Source organism: Lepisma saccharinum, chromosome 22 (genome assembly GCF_977018435.1).
Source record: "Lepisma saccharinum chromosome 22, izLepSacc3.1, whole genome shotgun sequence".
In the NCBI taxonomy this organism is placed as follows: Eukaryota; Metazoa; Arthropoda; class Insecta; order Zygentoma; family Lepismatidae; genus Lepisma; species Lepisma saccharinum.
Genome location: NC_139250.1, coordinates 64145014 through 64168059, shown reverse-complemented (window position 1 = coordinate 64168059; position 23046 = coordinate 64145014). Strand labels below are relative to the sequence as shown.

Below are 23046 nucleotides of genomic sequence, written 5' to 3'. Positions count from 1 at the left end.
ATCACTTATTATAAATAATGGGCCCTTTATTTTGAAAAATGCCTTGTAATAATGACAAAACTGAAGAAAAGAAACTTCCCAGAATATTGTTTCCTACAAGACGTATCTACCTATTTTTAACACAACTTAGCATTGTTGTAGAAATGCGCGACTACTACATACGAGGGTGAATCAAATATGACCGAGCCTTGTGCGGAAAAACATAATTTATTGAAGGAAACAGAGACATTGCCACATCCTATTTTTCTACATAGTCTCCGCCCTTAGTGATACATTTTTCCCAATGTTGTGGTAGGTTCTTGATGCCGTTCTCATAGAATGAACCTGGGCGGCCAACCAGTTGCGCACAAACGTTTCCACCTGATCATTGGTGGCAAATCACTCGGCCCCAAGTGCTTCTTTGAGGGGTCCGAACAGGTGAAAATCACATGTTGAAAGGTCTGGGCTGTACGGTGGATGCGGAAGCGGTTCCGAGTGCATTTCCACCAGTTACTGCCACATAACACCTGCTGTATGGGTTCTGGCGTTGTCATGGAGGAACGAGACCTGGCAGATGGGACAGCCTGAAAGTTTGCATCAATACTACACCTTAACTTGATCCAGGAGTCCACAGTAGTAGGTTGCGTTGATGGTCCGACGTTTGTGTAAGAAATCCACCAGTAGGATCCCCCTCCAGTCCCAAAACACCATGGCCAACACCTTCCCCGCAGACAACCAAACTTTTGCCTTCACGGGGTTTTCTTTCGCCTTTCCTCCTCCACTCCATGCTGGCACGCTTGGATGCTGGGGTGTAATGATGCACCCATGTCTCATCACAGGTAACGATGCGATGCAAAAATGCTTCCCCTTCCATGTCAAAACGAGTGTGAAGCTGGCGAGCAATGCGAACTGTCATCTTTTTGAGCAACATTCAGCAGCTTGAGAACTCACCGAGCTGTGATTTTGCGGAGAGCTACTAAACAAAGCATGCAACATGCCGGCTGTTCTAGTTCCTGACTCACGACAGCCCCACCTACCGGCCGCACATGCCCAATCACACCCTGCTACCCATTCCGACGCTTAGCCAATCAAGGCTCGTTCATATTAGATTCACCCTCGTACTTTTTCATTCACTTTGGTCCAATATGGTGGCCATAGCGGTGCACCGAATATGAATGTTTGCATTAAAATTTTGATTTTCTTCCTTTAAAAAAAACTTTCATTATTAGGTGGTAAAATGTAAAAATAATAAGAGTCCTGTTATTCCAGGATAAGAAAAACAAAATTCTCTTGCTATAATTTTTTTTTTCTACATCGTGGAAAGTTTGGAAAGCATGTGCCTGAAAAGTTGTCATCCCAAAAGACTCCCATGTAAACATGCTCTAAAATCTTCTGCATCTATTTTCACTGTTTTTTTATCATGATCAATACAGTGACCTCCTATTTTACATTGCACCACCTTACAATAGAGCAAATGTAAAATTTTCCCACATTATAAATTTCATCACTTTGGTCCCCTAAAGAAAAAAAAATCAGATTTGACTGTACACGTGAAACTTAATTGATTTTAGAAAATATCGCTATTTACAGGTTGTGTTGTGCAGATTTCCATTTTTTTCTCAATACACTTAGATCCAAGTAATGATGTTTAGATGTTAATCTTTCTAATATTTCCCTGCTACACAGCAAGTTTAGAAATTACCAGGTCATAGACTTACTTCCTTACACCCTTTTTTCTCAGTAATCTAAATAAATATTACCCATGTGTTTGGACACTTTTTGGACATGCTGTAAGATGCATTTTCAGAAACGTTCAAATATGTAAGTAACATTCATTCAACAGAATGGGCATCTGACTGTCAATTCCTGTGCTGGTTGATCTAAGGTCAGAATTTTTCTGGCCTTGTCCCCCACATAAAGTGGTTCTCTGAGGCTCACCCAGCCTCAAATCAATGGGTACCGAGAGGGGAATAAGGGCAAACAGAGCATGGTGCTGATCACATCACCTTTAAAAATGGCAGAGATCGAGAATGTGCGGAGCCCCACATCCTCTAAATGTGCCTTCATGGCGCGATGCTATATGTGCGGGTAACTTTACCTGTGTTCATTCAACAACAACTTATTTATTGAAGTTGAATGGTGTTTTCTATCTGTTGTAACATGTTTTTTCACAATCCACAGTAAAAGTGATGCGTACCAAGAGCTCTTTAGAGCCCAAGACCTGCCAAACTGTTTGGTTTTCATTGGTTACATTGCTGGTATTGCGTGGCATTCTAGACTGGACCCTACTACCTAGCTTCCCAAGTGTCCTATGATACTGACACCAAGGTTCAAACCCAGAACTGCAGAGATTTGGCTGTGCAGGAGCTCCTGCTTATTATAATGTTGTTTCAGATGTTTTGTTAGTTTCATACAGAAATGCATGGTCTGATATACGGCTGTATTCTTGACTTCCAAACCATTCTTTAACCCAGAGATTTACTAAGATATTGATCGATCCTTTCAGCTGTCAGGATAAAGAAGAATCCAGACAATGTGAAATTCAAGGTGCGATGCAGCAGATACCTGTACACTCTTGTCATCAGGGACCCAGAGAAGGCAGAGAAGCTGAAGCAGTCTCTCCCACCAGGTAAGTTCACCCTGATCTCTTTTTTGTTTTCATATTTAAAACTAGCTTCATTGTTGAGCCTCAGTAGCAAGCTGTGCTTTTCTGCTACTTCTTTCTAGGCCAGTTAAATTGTGTTTATAAGCATTGAACATCCTCCTCTTTTATAAAATAAATTTATTTTAGTAGCATTGGGAAGTCAGTTTGTAGGTGGTGTTTATGGCCTGATAACTGCTTATCTGGTACAATTGACAATTCTTACTAATCTACAACAGACTTGCTGAATTCTGTAATTTCACTGTTTCTGGGTACGTAAACTTTTTTAACCTAGCGGCTGGCTTTTAGAGATGTAATCTCTACGACAAGGCACTTTTAAGGGGAATCATAATCTTTCAGGAAGTCAAATTTTAGACCCATTTCCCTTAAGCACAGTTAGAGAAATGAAGAGGAGGAGGAAGAATAAAATTGAATTTATATTTCCATTAATATTTAGGTCATGTGACAGTTTTTACATGCACAATTTATGCAAAATTAATATGAATAACAATGTGTCATTTCTGTATTGTGTACCAGAGAGATACATACACTATTGTTTGCACAAGGGGTCATAGGTTTGATACCCGGTGGAGGCACAGTGGTTTGGATCCCACTTTAAACTGTAGGTCCAGTCCCGATTAGCCTTACTGTGCATAAAGTGGACTTAAAACACCAACTCAACTATTGTTTGCACATTCAAATATGCATACCAGTCTTGAAAAGTGAGAGAAATTCTATAGAAAAAGTCTCAAATCTTAAATTGCATTGATAAGAACTATTATTTACACAGAGGTCTTTGCATCTTGAATCCTTATCCATGGGGACATTTTATCTATTTTGGGTTGTCAACTTATTATGAAGCGCAAGTTCAAATTGGGTTTCGAGATCTTAAGAAATGCCCCTGGAATTTTGAAACTCAAATAAGATTCAAATTTTATGAAACTGACATCGAGGAACTAAAAATCAGATTCTCGATATCTGTTGCAATAGGACCAAAATTTTACAGAAAACCCTAGAACTGCAATCGGTAGCACTAGTAGCGATGTCAATTGGACTACAGTGAAACGAAGTTAACAATGCCCATCCTTTTCAAACAGTCAATTCCCTCATATACATCTACTCCTCAACAGAATCGCCCCCCCCCCTTTCTATACCACCTTCCCCCAACGCCCCCAGGCTGCCATCATACAACCTGAATATGCCCTAACCTAATGTTTCAGCTATCCTTTCCCACTAAACCTTTCCCCCAAGCATAGAAATAACCCTTATTGACCAGAGCGAAACGTACACTCCCCCACTGAAAAGGAACATCAGCATTAAACACAGAAATATGTACACAATTTACACTCTAAGAAAATCATAAGGTTTAAATCGCAAAATCACGAGTCGATAATAGATGTTTATTTTACAACAAGCATTTATAGCAATGTCAATTACAACTTAATAACTGACCCTGTTTATCTTTGAAGTAGGCCACGTACTACAATTGCGTGCCTGCGATTCCGCAACTATCAGACATGGAGTGATATGTTACAACGAATAATAATGACAAATCCATACTCAAGATTATATGCAATACTGTTTTTCCTTTATGCAGGCAACACGAAAATAAGTAAATTTACAATATAAGGAATTATAATACAATTCAGTATTTTATGAATTTGTACCTTTTCTCAAAAATTTGCACTTAAAGATATATGCTTGCACATGTATATTTTTAGATTTAACGGAGCATAATACAGTCCTCGTTTAACATTCTACTAGAACATAAAAGGCCTTTCTCAGCAAGCTAGTTGCACTGCATACAGATACTGGTAAATACGAAAATTGTTACTCTTTTCTCCACCAATGATTTTTTAAGTAAGGAAATGTATAACCTAATGACTATGATCCATACATGATGGAATATGTTGCCTACGTTAATTCAAAGATGAATCAGATTCAAATTTACACATTCAGTACCCTTTAGCCATCATTCGAGTTCCTTTACAACATTTTTACCAAGATGGCTACGCGACGCGCCAATTTTCCCGCCCAGTCTAACGGAAGCACAACTCGCGCATAATGGCCATTATCGAACACACGAATGCTAGCATATGAATATAGTAGATAAATAATTGAATATTTCGTGTTCCTGGTACACTCACCTGATCACTGCGCAGGTATTCAAAGAGATGTGTACTTACACGTCACCAGTCCTCCGGCCGGATATGTCACCACAGAATTCAACTTATAATATCCTTTTCCACACTAACTTTTATTTCGAAACTTGTTGAGATTCGTAAATTGCAACCTTTTGGGAACATGTCCAACCATATGGATTCACTTAAAGTTTTCATTCAGCGCGATTTCCAATGATTCCTTTTCCGCCCGTTGCGTTTCAACCACCATCCACATGTCTCCTCCAGGACCGAGTCCATGATCCGTTCCTCCTATCACCAGTTCTTGCATCCGATTCCATTCGTCCAAGCCCCTTCGTTTTTTACTAGGCCAACGGATTCCACGATCCGTTCTTTGGAATCAGTTCCTGTTGAACGGTACCTTTATTCCGGCTTCATGGATCTTTCTTCTTTATGAAAGTTCGTAATAATCACTACAAAATAAGTCTGCATTTCAACTTGGTGATATGTTATTAGTAAACAATATCACTCTTTGTATTAAGATCTCAATCATAATTAAATTAATAAACAAAACATTAATTTGACAAATTTAAATTCAGGGTGCACTGAGGACATCTATTGAGAGTCCTTTGAATCAAATATCAGCTCTGTCGGCTGATCTGTATCCTACTGCCATCTATGGGCAATTACAGTACCCAATAGACTTCTATGTTATCAACCAGGTTAAACCACATATATCAACTTGTGAGGAACGCTTATGACACCTACCGTCATAACTGGCGCCCAACTAAAGGCCGAACCCCGTACAAACAATTCCATCTTCTAAACAATTTACAACTAAACGTTACACTCCAACATACATAAATATAGCATAAGACATATACCCTTTAGATACACATAAGTCCCAAAGAATTATTTACACTATTAACAATGTATTGGTATTTACAGCGTGATTACTGAATGATTTCCTCAGAAAGTGAATGTCCATGTCGCTCCGGTCAATACATGGTTGCATGTAAAATCATGTAATAAATGAGTCAATGACCACCCCAGCTGCGCGCTGTCCCGCCGCAAAACCTTGCCCACTTGGCTCCAAAGCCCGCCGCAAGCAAGATTCTACTTGGACTTTACGACCACAGAATCCCTGATGTTTGGCTCATTAAATCACTTCCCTGATCAAGTCAGTACAGCAAGTCTGAACAGAGGCAAACTAGGAGCCAACATGACCCAACTAACCAAATTTGTAAGGCTGAGGAAAAACAACAGAATTAAATCCCAAAACTGCAGTCCGCCGCGAAACCACACCAACTTGGCTATCATACCCGCCGCAGGTATGATATCACTTGACCTACAAAAGATTTATCCTGCCAAATTTCAAAGACTTTCGTGAACATCCTTAACCCCTGCCCTGGCATTTGGTTGGTCACAGGAACTGATAAGTATCGGCAACAACTCGTTCACCCCGTCCAAGTTCAACTCCTGCACCCTTTTGACCCAAAACAACCATTTGTCGCGGGAACATAACCACAATTTGCAGTTTTCGATTGACTGATTATTTAATCTTTCTCCTGATAAACAATCAACTAACGACAACGTCGAATTCCCGTTGTTCTCAACGCACAAATAAGGTCCTACAAACAGTTGACAGTACTTTTTTATTATTTTATCTTTGAGACCACCTGGGTTTTGGTTTTTAATGAAGACCAAATTACCCACTTCGACGGCAGGATTAGCCATCTTTTCGGCATTGAGCCTTTTTAATCTTTCTTGCCTTTTACTAAAACTGTTGAGATTTGACATCACCAGCTTGCCATCCCACGTGACGTTATTTTCCCCGTCCCTAAGCGGAATATCCGTCAGTCTTCTTGACATATTTAACCTAAGCTCCAAAGGAGAGTATCCCGTCTGAGTCGCAATGGAACCGTTTAAGAGGTATAACGCCTGTGCTATGTGTTCCGGCCATTTGTTATGATTAGAACAACACAGCACCCTCATCAATCGATTTAACTCTGAGTGATAGCGCTCGACCAGGTTTGAGCTAGGATGGTATACCGGAGTATACACCAGTTGAATACCCCATGTTTTCATAGCCTCTTCAAAAATTTTTGACTTGAATTGCGGTCCGTTATCAGAAACTATCTGTTTCGGGACACCTAAGTGCACAAAATAAATCTGAGTCAACTTATTTACTATCGTCTTGGCATTACTATTAACAATGGGATAGGCAACCATATACCTGGATGCAGCATCTAAAACCGTAAATAGGAACCTTTCCCGCTTCGGACCCAACGTGAACGGACCTTGCAGGTCAATGAACAGTAATTGCCCAGGTTTGTTCATGACGTGAGATTTTGCGACGAATTTTGCCGGATGTTTATTTGGTTTGGTGCGCTGACAGAGCTCGCAATTTTTTACGTAAGACTTTACATCCGTCTGCATCCCTTTCCAATAAAATACTTGGTAAACTTGTGATAGGGTTTTCGCGACACCGAAATGCCCCAAATCATCATGACATGCGCTCAACACTTTTTCAATTAACTTGTCAGGAATACAGATCCTACAGCGAGAATCTGTATGGAAATCTTTAATATACAATACATCGTTATACAAACTATACGTTTGGTTCCAAGTTCTAGATCGAGGATTGACATTCACCATCGTGCCCCTTAAATGATCTATGATTTGTTTCAAATTAGTATCCTGACTCTGAAACAAGATCAATTCTTCCCTAGTGACAATTTCCTTAACCAAGGGTGAGACAGCTGAAATATTAACTAAAAATTGTTCATCCATTACATCGGGAAAATTCCTGCTCAGTGTATCAGCCAAAACATTGTCAGCTCCTTTACAATACTGTACCACAAAAGAATATTGTTGCATTTGGATGAACCATCTAGTAAGTCGAGCATTCCAAGAATGGGCCGACTCGAGCCACGTAAGGGATTTGTGGTCTGACACGACTACAAACCGTCTACCTTTGAGAAAGGTGGAAAATTTCCCTATGGTAAACAGGATGGCTAAAACTTCAATTTCAGTCGAGGTGTAAGACTTTTCATATGATCTGAGCAGTCTACTAACAAATCCTAAAGGTCTCATGTTTCCCTCTACGATTTGAAAACAATAACCCCCTATTCCCACAAGAGATGCATCCGTTTGAATATAAAACGTTGCTTCAAAATTCGGAAAATTCACTGTCACCTCTTGGACTACCAGGGATTTAAGTCGCTTAAACGCCTCATCAGCTTCCATGGACCAACGCCATTTTGTCTTCAATTTCAACAATTCATATAAAGGATTCGCAATGATGGCATAATTGTGTATATATTTAGCCAACCAATTGAAACTGCCTAGAATTTTTTGTAGTTGTTTCAAATTTTCTGGTTTACGTAAGTTGACTATTGAGTCCACGTAAGCTGGATCCTTGGTGATACCCTGCGTGGAGACGATATGTCCCAGAAATTTAAACTCTTTAACCGCGAATTTGCATTTTTCCAACTTCAATGTGAAACCTGCACAGCTTAGCCTTTCCAACACCAAAGCTACGTGCTTTAGATGCGACTCGAAGTCCCTAGACTTGATTATTATATCATCCACATATACAACCACAAAATCCAAGAACGAACCGAGCACTCTGTTCATCACGTCAACAAATACCGCTGTGCCGTTCACCGAGCCAAACACCACCCGCCTGAATTGATACAAAATACCCTCGAATGCAAAAGCAGTGTACCTGCGACTGTCCTCATGCAAAGGTACCTGCCAATAGGCATTTCCCAAATCAAGTGAAGTAAAAAATTTACAGTCTAAAAAAGAAGTCAATAGATCATCAATTTTCATTGGAGTCAGTTGCATCGGTTTAACATGCTGGTTGACTTTCTTTAGATCTACGCACAGGCGAATTTCCCCATTAGATTTCGGGACAACTAACAACGGCGAACGGTATTCTGAGTCTGATAGTTCTATCACCCCCCATTCCAGCATTCGATTTAATTGTTCCCTCACCTTGTCTCTGTATGCATAGGGAATAGGGTAGTTCTTTGCAACGATCGGGACCTTTGTGTCAAGTTCCATGCGATGGACATATTCTTTACACAACCCTGGCTTATCCGAAAAGGTCTGTTCAAACGAGGTTAGCATCCCCAAAAACCTTGAATTTAAATCCCCATCTAGATTTAGAAAACCTTTTAATTTGTCTATCCAATCTAAGGGTTGATTCTCTAATCCGGGTGAATTCAAAGATACGTTGGATATTGGCACCTCCGACTCCAGAGTGTCGACTTCTTTAAGAGGAGTAAACTTTAAAAGAGCCCTACCATTGGGTGTTCTATAGAAAAAGGCCTCCTCGTCAAAATTGAGTTCCCCATGAATCCCATATATGACATCTAATCCTAATAACACAGGAATATTTAAATTTTTCACTACGACAAAACGCACATAGTAATCATAGCCCCCCAAATTGATCATTACCTTCGCAATTCCCTCTACTGATTTTGCTTTTGAGCCGGAATAATCAATCAATTTTATGCCGGAAGCAGGTTCCAACCTTGGCCTAGAGATTAATGATGAGATGGATTTCCAGACGCTCATTCCCAATAGGCTCGCCTCGGCGCCACTGTCGCAGAGGGCAACAAATGGTTTACCTAAAATAGCAATTTGAATCAAAGCAGAAGCGCACCGTTTAGACTCAATATTTACAGGTACAAATAAATTCTTCGAATCATCAAAATCAGTTCCTTCCCCGATATCATTAATATTTACATACATAATGGCAGGATGTTCTACCTTACTCTCACCCCCCGCCCGTTGGTCAGAGCTTCCCTTCGGTTTTCCGAATTAGGTCGTTGCATGAACGGTTCATCAACCGCATGAACCTCGGCCTCAACCACAATCTGCGAATTTGGTTGAGTAGCCCTTGGCTGCGATTTTCCTAAGACTCCTTTACCCCTAAGAAAATTAAGCACACACACCATACCTTCCCTATTCCAGTGCACACGATCCATTTTTCCTCGTGAAGGATTACCTATGAACTCTTCAAACAAATTTACTCGTATATCGCCCTGACTGCTGAAGAACAGCGAAGAGATGTCATGCACCTTGACATTTCTATCATTGTGAAGTGAAACTATAAACTCATTGATCCCTTTCCATTTCCTCCAAACATATGAATTTTCATTACGCATAATGCGTGCTAAGGGAGGTAGGGTCAACCAATTAATTTCTTTTGTTCTGTGCGATAACAGCTCCAACGTTTCTAACATGTTGCGCTTAACAACTTCTTCAGATTGGAAGTTAAGGATGTCATTTGTGCCAATCATGAGAATTACCGAATCGGTCAACTTTGAACACGATCTTAATCTACTGTTCAGCTGCTCTGTGGTTTGCCCACTCACCGACAGTCCTATACCCCGATTACCTTGCTCATCAACATTGAGTTGACCGTTACAAAACTTCTGAGCAAGCCTAAGCAACATGCTATCGCCGATCAACTGTTTTCCTTCCAATAATGGTTCACAAGTATTTGACATCTTAGCTACATCCCTTTGACCTTGCTGTACTACTGAGGCGATCCCTTTACCAGGAGGATTATTCCCAAGCGAGCTCACATCACCTCCTTCGATGCGAGTCGATCTCCGTTTCCCGACGAAGAATCCTCTACAAAATCTCTGTTATTATGCCATCGCCGTTTGGACTTAGGACTCGAACGAGTGCCCTTCCCAGCATTCATAGAGGGAGTTGTCAATGTGGGAATGCACGACTTGTCCTGGATTTCTGAATCCTGCGAAGCAACCATAACTTTGTTAATCCCTGCCTTGAAACTCTTGCCCCTCAGAGGAGAAGCTAGGTCTCGCTTGACAACTGCCTCTTTCAGCGACTCAAAATTTTCTATTGCGTGAGTTGCCTCAGCGAAAGACGAAATGTCCTGCATCACCAAATGTTCTCTTAATTTGTATGGTAAGAGAATACCCAGCTGAGCTACAATATGCGATTCTTCTGCTTTGGGTTGGATGGTGCGAAGCAACTTAAAGTTCTTAGAGAAGAACTGTAACACGCTTTCCTCAGAGGTTTTTTGATAAGGTGAATTTAATACTTTTGCCAGGCAGGTGCTACGCCACCTTGAGCTTTCATAATGATTGATGAATTCTGATTTGAACAAATCATATGAGACCAACCGAGCCTTTCTTTCGGAAAACCAGATCTTCGCACTCTCCGTCAAGAGTTTTGGCACATATTTAATGTATTGAACCTGATCGATACCATACAACTCTAGAAGTTCCTCCACTTTTTCGAGGAATTCAGTGGGTGTTACATTTGTAATCAGACCATTAAACTTTGGGAACTTCAACAAATCTTGAGGTTTTATACTGAACAACTTCGTATGAGCCAAGCCCTGATTCCCCTTAAGATCAGATTGTTCCCCGTTTCCCAGACCAGCACCCGTCAGAGCTTCAACCCTTTCTAAAGACCTACACGGTTTAACCCTTCTATGTCTGGTCTTTAAATAACTTTTCCCTTTCAACGCAGTCAGTCCCTTCCCAGGTCTTTCAGTTTCCGTAGAAGACTCTGCACTAGAAACACAGTTGCAAACAAACTGTTTTGATTCTATGATTGTCCGACTATCTGCAGCGTCAGAATTATCCGTAGAGGTAGCCTTATCCTTACGACCCACCCTAGTGTCCCCAGAGACCAAGTGACCAACATCTTTACTCTTAACTGGTTTACCTCGATTAACTTGCAGACGGTCTACTTTACATGTACCTTCTCGACCCCAGCTATCCAAAACCTTGCTAACTCTACCCATCGAGTCCTCAAGGGACCTCAGTGTCACCATAACTTCTGCAGGCACAGTGTTAACAATCAGAGCTTCATGAGCTTGATCCTGAGAAGAAATATGTTTCAACTGCTGAGAAGGCGAAGAAACTTCCTTCTTTACTACTCCCACCTCACTATCACTAACCGATTTTGCTAATTGAAGACCTTTCGGAATTTGCCTCTTCTCTATATCCTTACCTCCCAACTTATCCAACACCCTATCTACTATTTGCCCTTCCAAGGATTTGAAACGATTTTCATTATGAATTTCCATCTGGCCCAAGGACTTTTGCACACCCTGTACTTCCACATCCAACCTACTAGCCAGATCCTCACATTTCTTATCAAGCCCCTCTGCCCTGCTTATGCATTCAATCCTATATTGTGATAACGTAAGCGTAAGTTCTTTGAGGCCCTCGCAATTCCTAACCAGGTTTTGCTGCATATTTAAGATACATTTGTTTGTATCATTGAGGTCAGCCCTAAGGTCACCTACCAACCTACTGGAATGCTCAGTTAATTCAGACTTTAGATTCTGACTACTTTCCTTAAGTTCCTGCTTGAGCAACTCCGTGCTCTCTTTGGACGCCTGAGTGCTTTCCTTAAGTTCCTGCTTGAGCAACTCCGTGCTCTCTTTGGACGCCTGAGTGCTTTCCTTAAGTTCCTGCTTGAGCAACTCCGTGCTCTCTTTGGATGCCTGAGTGCTTTCCTTAATGAAGGAAAGTAAGGTGTCCAAAGTCACTGGCTCATTTTCCGTACCCATTTTTTTTTTTTTTGAAGGAAATTAATTAGAATTAGAAACAAAATTAATTTGTTTAACGCGCGAGCAAATCCGACCACTGCAGTCACCCTGCCATTGAGTCCTCGTAATCTTATGAAGCGCAAGTTCAAATTGGGTTTCGAGATCTTAAGAAATGCCCCTGGAATTTTGAAACTCAAATAAGATTCAAATTTTATGAAACTGACATCGAGGAACTAAAAATCAGATTCTCGATATCTGTTGCAATAGGACCAAAATTTTACAGAAAACCCTAGAACTGCAATCGGTAGCACTAGTAGCGATGTCAATTGGACTACAGTGAAACGAAGTTAACAATGCCCATCCTTTTCAAACAGTCAATTCCCTCATATACATCTACTCCTCAACAGAATCGCCCCCCCCCCTTTCTATACCACCTTCCCCCAACGCCCCCAGGCTGCCATCATACAACCTGAATATGCCCTAACCTAATGTTTCAGCTATCCTTTCCCACTAAACCTTTCCCCCAAGCATAGAAATAACCCTTATTGACCAGAGCGAAACGTACACTCCCCCACTGAAAAGGAACATCAGCATTAAACACAGAAATATGTACACAATTTACACTCTAAGAAAATCATAAGGTTTAAATCGCAAAATCACGAGTCGATAATAGATGTTTATTTTACAACAAGCATTTATAGCAATGTCAATTACAACTTAATAACTGACCCTGTTTATCTTTGAAGTAGGCCACGTACTACAATTGCGTGCCTGCGATTCCGCAACTATCAGACATGGAGTGATATGTTACAACGAATAATAATGACAAATCCATACTCAAGATTATATGCAATACTGTTTTTCCTTTATGCAGGCAACACGAAAATAAGTAAATTTACAATATAAGGAATTATAATACAATTCAGTATTTTATGAATTTGTACCTTTTCTCAAAAATTTGCACTTAAAGATATATGCTTGCACATGTATATTTTTAGATTTAACGGAGCATAATACAGTCCTCGTTTAACATTCTACTAGAACATAAAAGGCCTTTCTCAGCAAGCTAGTTGCACTGCATACAGATACTGGTAAATACGAAAATTGTTACTCTTTTCTCCACCAATGATTTTTTAAGTAAGGAAATGTATAACCTAATGACTATGATCCATACATGATGGAATATGTTGCCTACGTTAATTCAAAGATGAATCAGATTCAAATTTACACATTCAGTACCCTTTAGCCATCATTCGAGTTCCTTTACAACATTTTTACCAAGATGGCTACGCGACGCGCCAATTTTCCCGCCCAGTCTAACGGAAGCACAACTCGCGCATAATGGCCATTATCGAACACACGAATGCTAGCATATGAATATAGTAGATAAATAATTGAATATTTCGTGTTCCTGGTACACTCACCTGATCACTGCGCAGGTATTCAAAGAGATGTGTACTTACACGTCACCAGTCCTCCGGCCGGATATGTCACCACAGAATTCAACTTATAATATCCTTTTCCACACTAACTTTTATTTCGAAACTTGTTGAGATTCGTAAATTGCAACCTTTTGGGAACATGTCCAACCATATGGATTCACTTAAAGTTTTCATTCAGCGCGATTTCCAATGATTCCTTTTCCGCCCGTTGCGTTTCAACCACCATCCACATGTCTCCTCCAGGACCGAGTCCATGATCCGTTCCTCCTATCACCAGTTCTTGCATCCGATTCCATTCGTCCAAGCCCCTTCGTTTTTTACTAGGCCAACGGATTCCACGATCCGTTCTTTGGAATCAGTTCCTGTTGAACGGTACCTTTATTCCGGCTTCATGGATCTTTCTTCTTTATGAAAGTTCGTAATAATCACTACAAAATAAGTCTGCATTTCAACTTGGTGATATGTTATTAGTAAACAATATCACTCTTTGTATTAAGATCTCAATCATAATTAAATTAATAAACAAAACATTAATTTGACAAATTTAAATTCAGGGTGCACTGAGGACATCTATTGAGAGTCCTTTGAATCAAATATCAGCTCTGTCGGCTGATCTGTATCCTACTGCCATCTATGGGCAATTACAGTACCCAATAGACTTCTATGTTATCAACCAGGTTAAACCACATATATCAACTTGTGAGGAACGCTTATGACACCTACCGTCATATTATTCCATCCAGGAAGCTTTAGGAATTAATCAATGAAGCAAGTTGATTAGATTTTTTTTTCCAGAATACTAATTTTGAGGGAGATGAGACAGGATAATTTTTTCATTAGGTCATTATTCAAAGATTTGCAGTTATTGCAATACTAATCTTTAGTTTGCATTCAGTAATGATCATTTGCATTACCTGATGTGTTCAGGAATAGTGATTGTATGGCATAACTGAAAAGTTCTATTTTAGTTGCATATTTAGTACACCCTCCTTTGTGTGTGTGTGTATGTGTATGAAGCCAATTTTTGTGTATGCAGTTTCACTTTCCTGATGCAGAACCCATTGCAGTCAACTGGTTACTGCATACAATAATTTAGGTGTTGGGTGTCAGCTGTTGCTGTATGTAAATGTTATGGCAGTGCTTTATTTATTTGTGCTGGCCCGGTGGATAAGCATGTTAACCCGTGAGGCATCACCTATCAGTATTTTTTTGCGAGATTGCAACACTGGGAACTACACTGCACATGACTGCTTTCGTGTAGCTGAACATTCTTTCTTTGTCTTTGTTCTGAACACATTTCTGCTGCACTTTTAAGCCACATATTACAATACTAAAGTCAGTTGTCTCCTTTGTGTACAGTTGTCCCCCATGCATCAAAATACATAAGAAAAATACCAATGCATCAAAAGACAGAACACACTGCAGATTCCGAAGTTGCATGGAAGTGGGTTAGCGAGGAAGGGGAGACTGCCTAGCTAGCTAATTATAAGTGACCAAAAGTCTGCATGTCACTGCTTCGGTTGTTACGTATTTGGGCACGTGGAGACAGCTGTACACCAAGCATGTGACTGTGGTTAAAACTTTATATTATGTAATTTTGAAAGAGCAGCAGATCTTAGAAGAAAGAAAATTTTGCACGAATGATCACTATAATTCACGACATATTTCATACCTTAAATATAGATAAAGAGTTGGGTGACAGGTGTACAACACTCGCTCATGCAAACAGGGTGGCTACTCACCGGGAGTTCCTTGAATTCTGGGAATTCTGCTTGAATTACTGGCTTTGGAAATTATGCGTGAATTCTGCTTGAACTTTTATTCGTCCAAATCCAGTTGAATTTATACATACATGTACTTATAAATGCCCTGAGGCAAGTTTCTCACAGCTTAACTTTTCTCTCTCAATCTGTTTACTTTCTTAGTGTCCTTTGCAGAACCATCTATGTGACAGACGATTATAGCAAGATATGTTGTTGACTTAAAGTTGAGTTTGAAATTCTTGTACAATTAACTATTTTTCATAGATTAGTATATCCCGTAACGTTTGTGACTTATGTTTGTAGATGTATTTCTTTCTGAGTATGTGAAAGGCAAACTCCGCACCTTAAATTAAATAAATAATGTGTGTGTGTGTGTTTAACACATTCAGGTCTGGCCTCATAATACAGCATTTTTACCTCTGGTCTGCAGTTTTTGGTTGTTTTTCAAAAAATCATAGAAAAAATCTTTTTCATTTTTTTTTATTTACCACACATTTCTTAAATCTACAAAGCTTCCTCTTTTCAATGAACAAAAATTTGTTAAATTTTCTTTTCATTTTCAGACATTTGTGAATATTTTTTTCAGCAATGTTTTGTGAGAAAAAAAAGTACAACATTGTAACAAATGTTAGTATAGAGATATTTTATGTTCGTAATCTGGAAATTTCAATAATTAACTACATAAACTATCAATACATCTTTTGAATCTAATACTACTTATGTGCACATAACAAAAAATAATTACAAATTACAGGTAATTAGCTTTTGTATGAAAAGGTGGCTGCAGGACAGGACCAGACGATGTATCAGTTGGTTCTGCGTCATCTGTAAAAATTAAACAAATAAATAAAATAAATTTTCATTTGATACACTACAAAATAATAAATCAAAAAACTAAAAATACATCAGTGCATGTAGGAGAATCAAGCAAGATGCAAGATGAATAGACCCAAAAAAATTACCTCTTCTCACTTCATTCATAAAATACTAGAGTTTGCAACACTGTTTATATTGTCAACAATTAATTGTTACGAATATAACCTACCTTCCAAATCTTCAAATTCATCTGCATCATCAAAATCGTTGCTACCCAACAACAAACAGTTGCAGGTGCGAGATAAAAATAGCATATGAGTCACCTAGCGGTCGAAATTTCAACAGAGGGGCTTGAATGAACAGGCACACATGAGACAAAGTACGAACAGAGCCCGTAGTTCAATCGGCTAAGCGAATGCATACCGCAGGATGGGCTATGCCGGTCGTTCGTCCACATTGACTAAGTGCACTGCAGGCTATGCCCATCGTGAGACCCCAATGTGTTAATTGAATTATATTTTTTGGATACATTGGAATCATACAGACCCTTTATATTGGGGGGGGGGGAGTTGCGGGGTGGTAATACGCAAGGTTAAAATGGAGGGAAAAAATGCTTGTACCCTTGAATTTTTTTGGAAAATTCTCCTTGCAAACCGGGAATTATACTTGAATATTATCATAGTCCTAGAGTAGTCACTCTGGCAAATTACAGAAAATGAAATGCCTAATGGAGAGTTATGTAAGTTGTCACCTTCTAATCTTGCCTCTGAAGTTTCTAGGTTCAAGACCTAGCCTTGCCATGTGTTTTGTTTGTGAGGGTCATCAATTTCATCTAATCAGCCATCGCATTTAGCGAAATGAGAGAGAAAAGCAAGAATAAATAAGAAAAATACAAATGAGACCTTATTGCAGGGTGGCGACAGACGTGGAAAACCAGGAAATGTCAGGCAATTTCGTCTTATTTTTTTTTTTTTAAATATCATTATGGAACTCTGCACGGGAACAGGAAACGTTGTTCGTAAGTTTCAGCCTCAACTTTTCGGCCCCTTTTATGCACACCACGTCGCCAGGAACCAGTGATGGCAGGGGGGGGAGGGAGGGAGAGAGAGAGAGAGAGAGAGAGAGATAGATAGATAGATAGATAGATAGATAGAGATACGAGGGTCACTATTTATATTTTGAGCCTTGGCAACACTGATTGAAGTTAGGCACGATTTGACGTTTGCACGGAATCGTCTGGCATTATTGACCATAACGTACTTCAAATGTTTTGTCAATAACTTCATTTGTGTTGTTTATGTTGCCTTGGAGATTGCGCGACAACAATAAAATGGAATTAACTCGTGAACATTTTCGTGCGATGATTTTTTACGATTTTCGATGTGGATTATCAAGACAAGAGTGCATCGATCAACTTACTTCCACATTTGGCGATGAAGCCCCATCCTTTGTCACTGTGAAACGCTGGTATAACGAATTTAATCGTGGCCGCCATTCGCTCACCGACGAAATTCGCGAAGGTCGTCCAAAATCAGTTGTTGTTCAAGAAAACATTGATGCTGTGCAAAACCTAATACTGCAAGATCGTCATGTGACATACTGTAAGATTGAGGCAACCATAGGCATTAGTTCCACCAGCATATATAAAATATTACATGGTCGTTTAGCTGTGAGAAAGGTATGTTCTCGTTGGATCCCACACAATTTGACAAAAACTCAAAAAGACGCTCGCGTCAATTGGTGCAAACAAATGCTTAATAAATACAATCGTGGTGCTTCAAAAGACATACATAAGATTGTAACAGGTGACGAATCATGGACATATGCATATGAGCCGGAACGTAAACAGCAGTCGACTGTATGGGTGTTTCAAGATGAACCCAATCCAACAAAAGTTGTTCGCGCTCGAAGCACATCGAAACAAATGGTCGTCTGTTTTTTCGGGAAAACTGGTCATGTGGCAACTGTGCCTTTAGAGGAACGTAGAACGGTCAACTCTGAATGGTACACAACAATTTGTTTGCCAGAGGTCTTCGGTCAAATATGGAAAACAAACAAATGCCGTCGGATCATTCTTCATCAAGACAATGCCAGCTGTCACACATCTCATCTAACAACCGACTTTTGAACAGTAAAAAAATTGAATTGATGGGTCATCTGCCGTACAGTCGTGATTTGGCACCCAATGACTTCTTCTTGTTCCCGAATGTCAAGAATAAATTGAATGGACAACGATTTTCGTCGGCGGAAGATACCATTGATGCGTTCAAAAAACATATTATGGAGGTGTCTCAAGAAGATTGGAAAAACTTCTTTGACAAATGGTTCGAACAAATGCAAAAGTGTATTGACCATAAAGGAGAATACTTCGGAAAAAAATAAAGCAGTTTTCAATGCCAAATTCGTGTTTTTTCATTTTTAGGCTCAAAATATAAATAGTGACCCTCGTATATATTGAGAGATAGATAGATATATATTTCTCTCGCGTGGGCTTCTCGGCGTTAATTTTAAATTCGAACTCTTTGAAGTAAAATTGTTATAACTCTGGCACTATGGGAACAATTTACTTTGGATAACTTTTGTTTTGCAGCTAAAATATCAGAGCATGCAATTCAGAACGCCGGACCGAGGAAGGGGCATGGATATGTTGCGGGGAGAGGGGGAGGTTGGTCATCAGTATGAATTTCCCCAGCTTGCTCCAGACCTGTGTCAGAGTTTCCACCCAAACATAAAAGTATGAAGGTTCAAAAAGTCAATTCATTTCGTAATCAGCACCATAATACCATATGGTATCATCGGGCCAGTAGGACCTTACTCTGATGATACCATATGGTATCATGGGGGGTGTAAAGGTTAAGGCTCTAAATATTACATGGAAAATGCATTGAATTATCATTTTTTTCTTGTCCGTATAGGAGTAGTAAGGGAACTTGTCAACAGATGGAGGCAATAAGAGCCGGTGGCGCCGTCCGATAGTTGTCGTACGTCGTAGTAATGCATTTTCTTGGGCAAACTGAAGGAACATTGAAACAAACAGGTTCCATTGATACATACGATTTTTGTTGAATATCGCCACCCGACAAAATATCTCACTACAACATGCAACAGAAATTGCATTGACTGCAACATCCAACAAAAATTTCATGCATAAACAAGAAGAGCTTTAGACTGCAAATATGCTGCTGGAATTTATTACTCTTTTGGCTCACTTCACCTTCTTTAATGTATGTAGCAGTGCTTAAGAAGGTCTTCTTTCATCATCCTGACGTATTACTGGTTTCGCACAAGTTAACATACATTTACAATGACATTGCACTATTCTTAGATATCAAGAAGAATCCAACAAAACGGGATATATATTGAATACTATCACGAAAAGTGAAACATAAATCTGCATTGGTGAATTATAAAAATTTGCAAGTGCATGCTCCCAACCTCAAATTTACTGCAACACTAGTATTGCAATGAAATTAACGCCACTCTCTGTCCTATCTGTTAGTAGGGACATTGATTTTTCGCAAACGCCAAAACCGTGAAAAATGGTAGTTGCTGTGAAGTTATGTTTAGGAATGTGCAGTGATGTCTGGGCACATTTTTCACCCATTAGAAATATCGAAATAATGCGTATTTGGCATAAAATGCGAATTGTTGGCATTTTTAGCGATTTTTTTAAAAGAAATGTCCTAAAACAATGAAAAATTCCATGAAATCCAACATACTTGTCTTTTCTAGGCCATGTTTGTGTACATAGAACATGCAAGTTTTCCAATATTTTATTCAAGACTAAACTATAGTACATGGAATAATTCTGATGGCCACATTAAATCATGTAAAAGTGGCAGGGTTCTAACAGGAGATAGAGTGCATATCTACCGTCACACGGGAGCAGCATCTTCAGTATTTGTCGCACGAGATATGTTTTGAATTACCAAGCTAAGTGTGCACCATCGGCATTTGTCGAGCTAGTAATAATGGAGCTCAGTCATTAGGGCATGTGACTACTATGCGAGAGACCCGGGGTCGATCTCCTGTGGGGGAGAACCAGGATGTTTTCCACCTATTCAAACTGCTCCGACACCACCCAGCATCATATGAAGCTGGTACCTTGAGGAAACTTTGAGGGATAAAGGTAGCCAGGAGCATGCTGCTGATCACATCACCCCCACCTTCAGCCGTGATCAAGAAAGTGTGAGGCCCTAACTCCACACCCCTATACACCTTCATGGAAAAGTGCAGGGGAGCACTTTACTTTTACTTCCTCAAAAATCTGTTCCAACATATAAAACTGTCTTGAAAATACGTAGACCATGTGACCTACAATTTAAAATAATAGTTTAAAAGCACAATGGAGTATTAAGTTTCAGTATATTTGGCAGATAAATGTTCTAAAACAAAAACGCGAATTTTGGAAAACGTAACACTAACAAGTCAAAAAAATACAATGCCAATTTTTGGTGCCATAATATATCGGTATTGGTCACTTGAGATTGATTGATTTTAATTTTTTGGGTGTGTCGCCACTTATGGTCATTATGCACCCTTCAGTATATACGGGGAAATTTCCATTATCTAAAATCCATACCTTAAAATTAAAAAAAGGGGTATTGAAAATAACTTTCCCAAAATAACTTTCAAGATATCAAACTCTCACGAAGAGGCGTAAGCCATGTGACTTACAATTTGAAACAGTAGTTTTAAAACACCATGAAGGTATAATTTGAGATATTTGCCAGAAAATGTGCTACCAATTAGGTATAAATAAAACAAGAATATCAGTTGTAATTTATTGCATTAGTAACAGTGATTTCTAACCTAATTTTCGGCATAATCACACCGTTGTTCTGGCATTTGTCGTAGCATGGCACTAAATTTTGTATGCCCATGGTATATGTGTCTGACAGCAAAGACTGGAACTATCTCTACCGCAGTGTAGCTGTGAAATCCTTGTCCTGCCAGAGAACTCTTCAGTTAAACAAAGAGATGAAACTGTACATTCAAGGCCAGGGCTGTACAGGAAGTGGTTCAAAATCTCTCGCATGAAGTGATGGAACACCTGCATGTACTCAGCTGTATGGGGCTGTGCACATTCGATTGGCCTTTGTGAATTGCCTGCAACATCTTCTGACCATACTATCATTGACGACATCTGGTCTGCACACATCACATGATTGCTGGTGGCTCTGTGCCAAATTCTGAGCGTGCAAAAATCTGATTACTACACGTAGGCTACATCGCAGTCTGTGGGAGACTGTATGAGAGCTGCAATATTTAACCTAGAACTTTCCTAAAACGGCTGCATTGCAACTGTACCAGATTACAGCTACATGCCATTTCTTCCTGCCTGCATGTGTGTGTGTTGCACTCCACCCACTAGTGCTGCGTATAGACACCAGTGGACCTTTTTTCAGGATGCCCCTCGTATATGAACTTTCAGAAGCTTTTATTATTAGAGTGTTCCTGTTTGAATGTGTGGTTAGCTAAATCAGGTACCTATAGAATGCAATTCTATAAATTCCTTGCGTTAAATTTCTAATACCTACATACCCTTTTCGTCAGCATTAATGGTATAACTGCATGTTGTCATTTTCACAGCACTTCACTTGGATATACTGTACTGAAGCAGAAATCCCATTGATAATGTAAGGAAATATGACACTTTCTTTTGTTTGATTCAGTTGTTTCACTTATATGCAAGAGTTAAGTTGTTTGCTTTACAGAGAAGAGAGAAGTAGCTTTATGCATTGAAAAATGAGTTCGCACTCATGGTTCTTGCAAGCAGAGGGTTCCAAACCTCAGTGGAAATATCAACATATAATACCGAGAATGTATAAGGAGACTGATAAATTACAAATTGTATTTCTTAATCAATCACGCTTCACTCTTATCTCATTTAGTCGTAACTTGAAAAATAATCAAGTATTTTATTTTAAACTTACTGCATATGATAAAATTCCGTAATCCTTCCTTAGCTTGTGAATTGTAATAATTTTCCAAATTCACTATTTTGCAGTTTGAATTCAAATCATAGAGAATAGAGAAATTAAGTCAATTTCATAGAAGATAATATTGGTACTTAACAAATCCATACTTGGATCTGTATGAGTTTATTATTTCTATCGATTTAGTTTAGTTTGTAATTGTCAGGGAAAAATGTAAATTTTGTCCTGGAAAACCTGGAAAAGTCAGGGAAATTCATTTCTGCTTGTTTGTAGCCACCCTGTATTGGCATATATAAAACTTTTTATTTCACTGTGTTGAACCTTGTGGGTGCAATGTTTTTGAATTCTATATTGTCCAGTACTTTTTGTTATAATTTATCACAATTGTAATTGATTTACTTGTTAATATATTCACTTTTTCCTTTCAGGGTTGCAAGTCAAGGAAATCAAGTAAGCTCCTGTATTGCAAGGATGTGAATAAAATTCTTGACACCTGTATATGCCTTTCTCCTTGTACACAAATTTCAATTGTATATTCACAATAAATAGCACCTACATCATATTTATTTTCTGTGCAGTATTTTAACTATCATATAGTTACCAGATTATTCTAACCCAGATAAGAACTGCTTGAGGTTACCATATGATGGAGGAGAAGAAACTCAATGCATGCCGAAGTGTTTCTATGTATAATTGAAACAAACTCTATTTGGTAAACTATCTTTCATCTAACTGCACCCACCCTCCCCTCAATGCCAGAGCTCTCAGGTTCGAATCCCAGTCTAGGCATGAGT

At 39.3% G+C, this 23046-nt stretch overlaps 1 protein-coding gene across 2 annotated transcripts in view; it reads left to right on the top strand.

Moving 5' to 3' along the window:
* Positions 1 to 22814, top strand: part of RpL38 (ribosomal protein L38) — a 38539-nt gene extending 15725 nt beyond the window's left edge. For both annotated transcript variants that reach the window (XM_083143427.1, XM_083143428.1), the window contains exons 4-5: positions 2486 to 2608; positions 22681 to 22814. In XM_083143427.1, the coding sequence (XP_082999553.1) occupies positions 2486 to 2608; positions 22681 to 22706 (149 nt within the window). In that variant the 3' untranslated portion in view covers positions 22707 to 22814. The remainder of the gene's footprint in view (positions 1 to 2485; positions 2609 to 22680) is intronic.
* Positions 22815 to 23046: the final 232 nt, after the last annotated feature.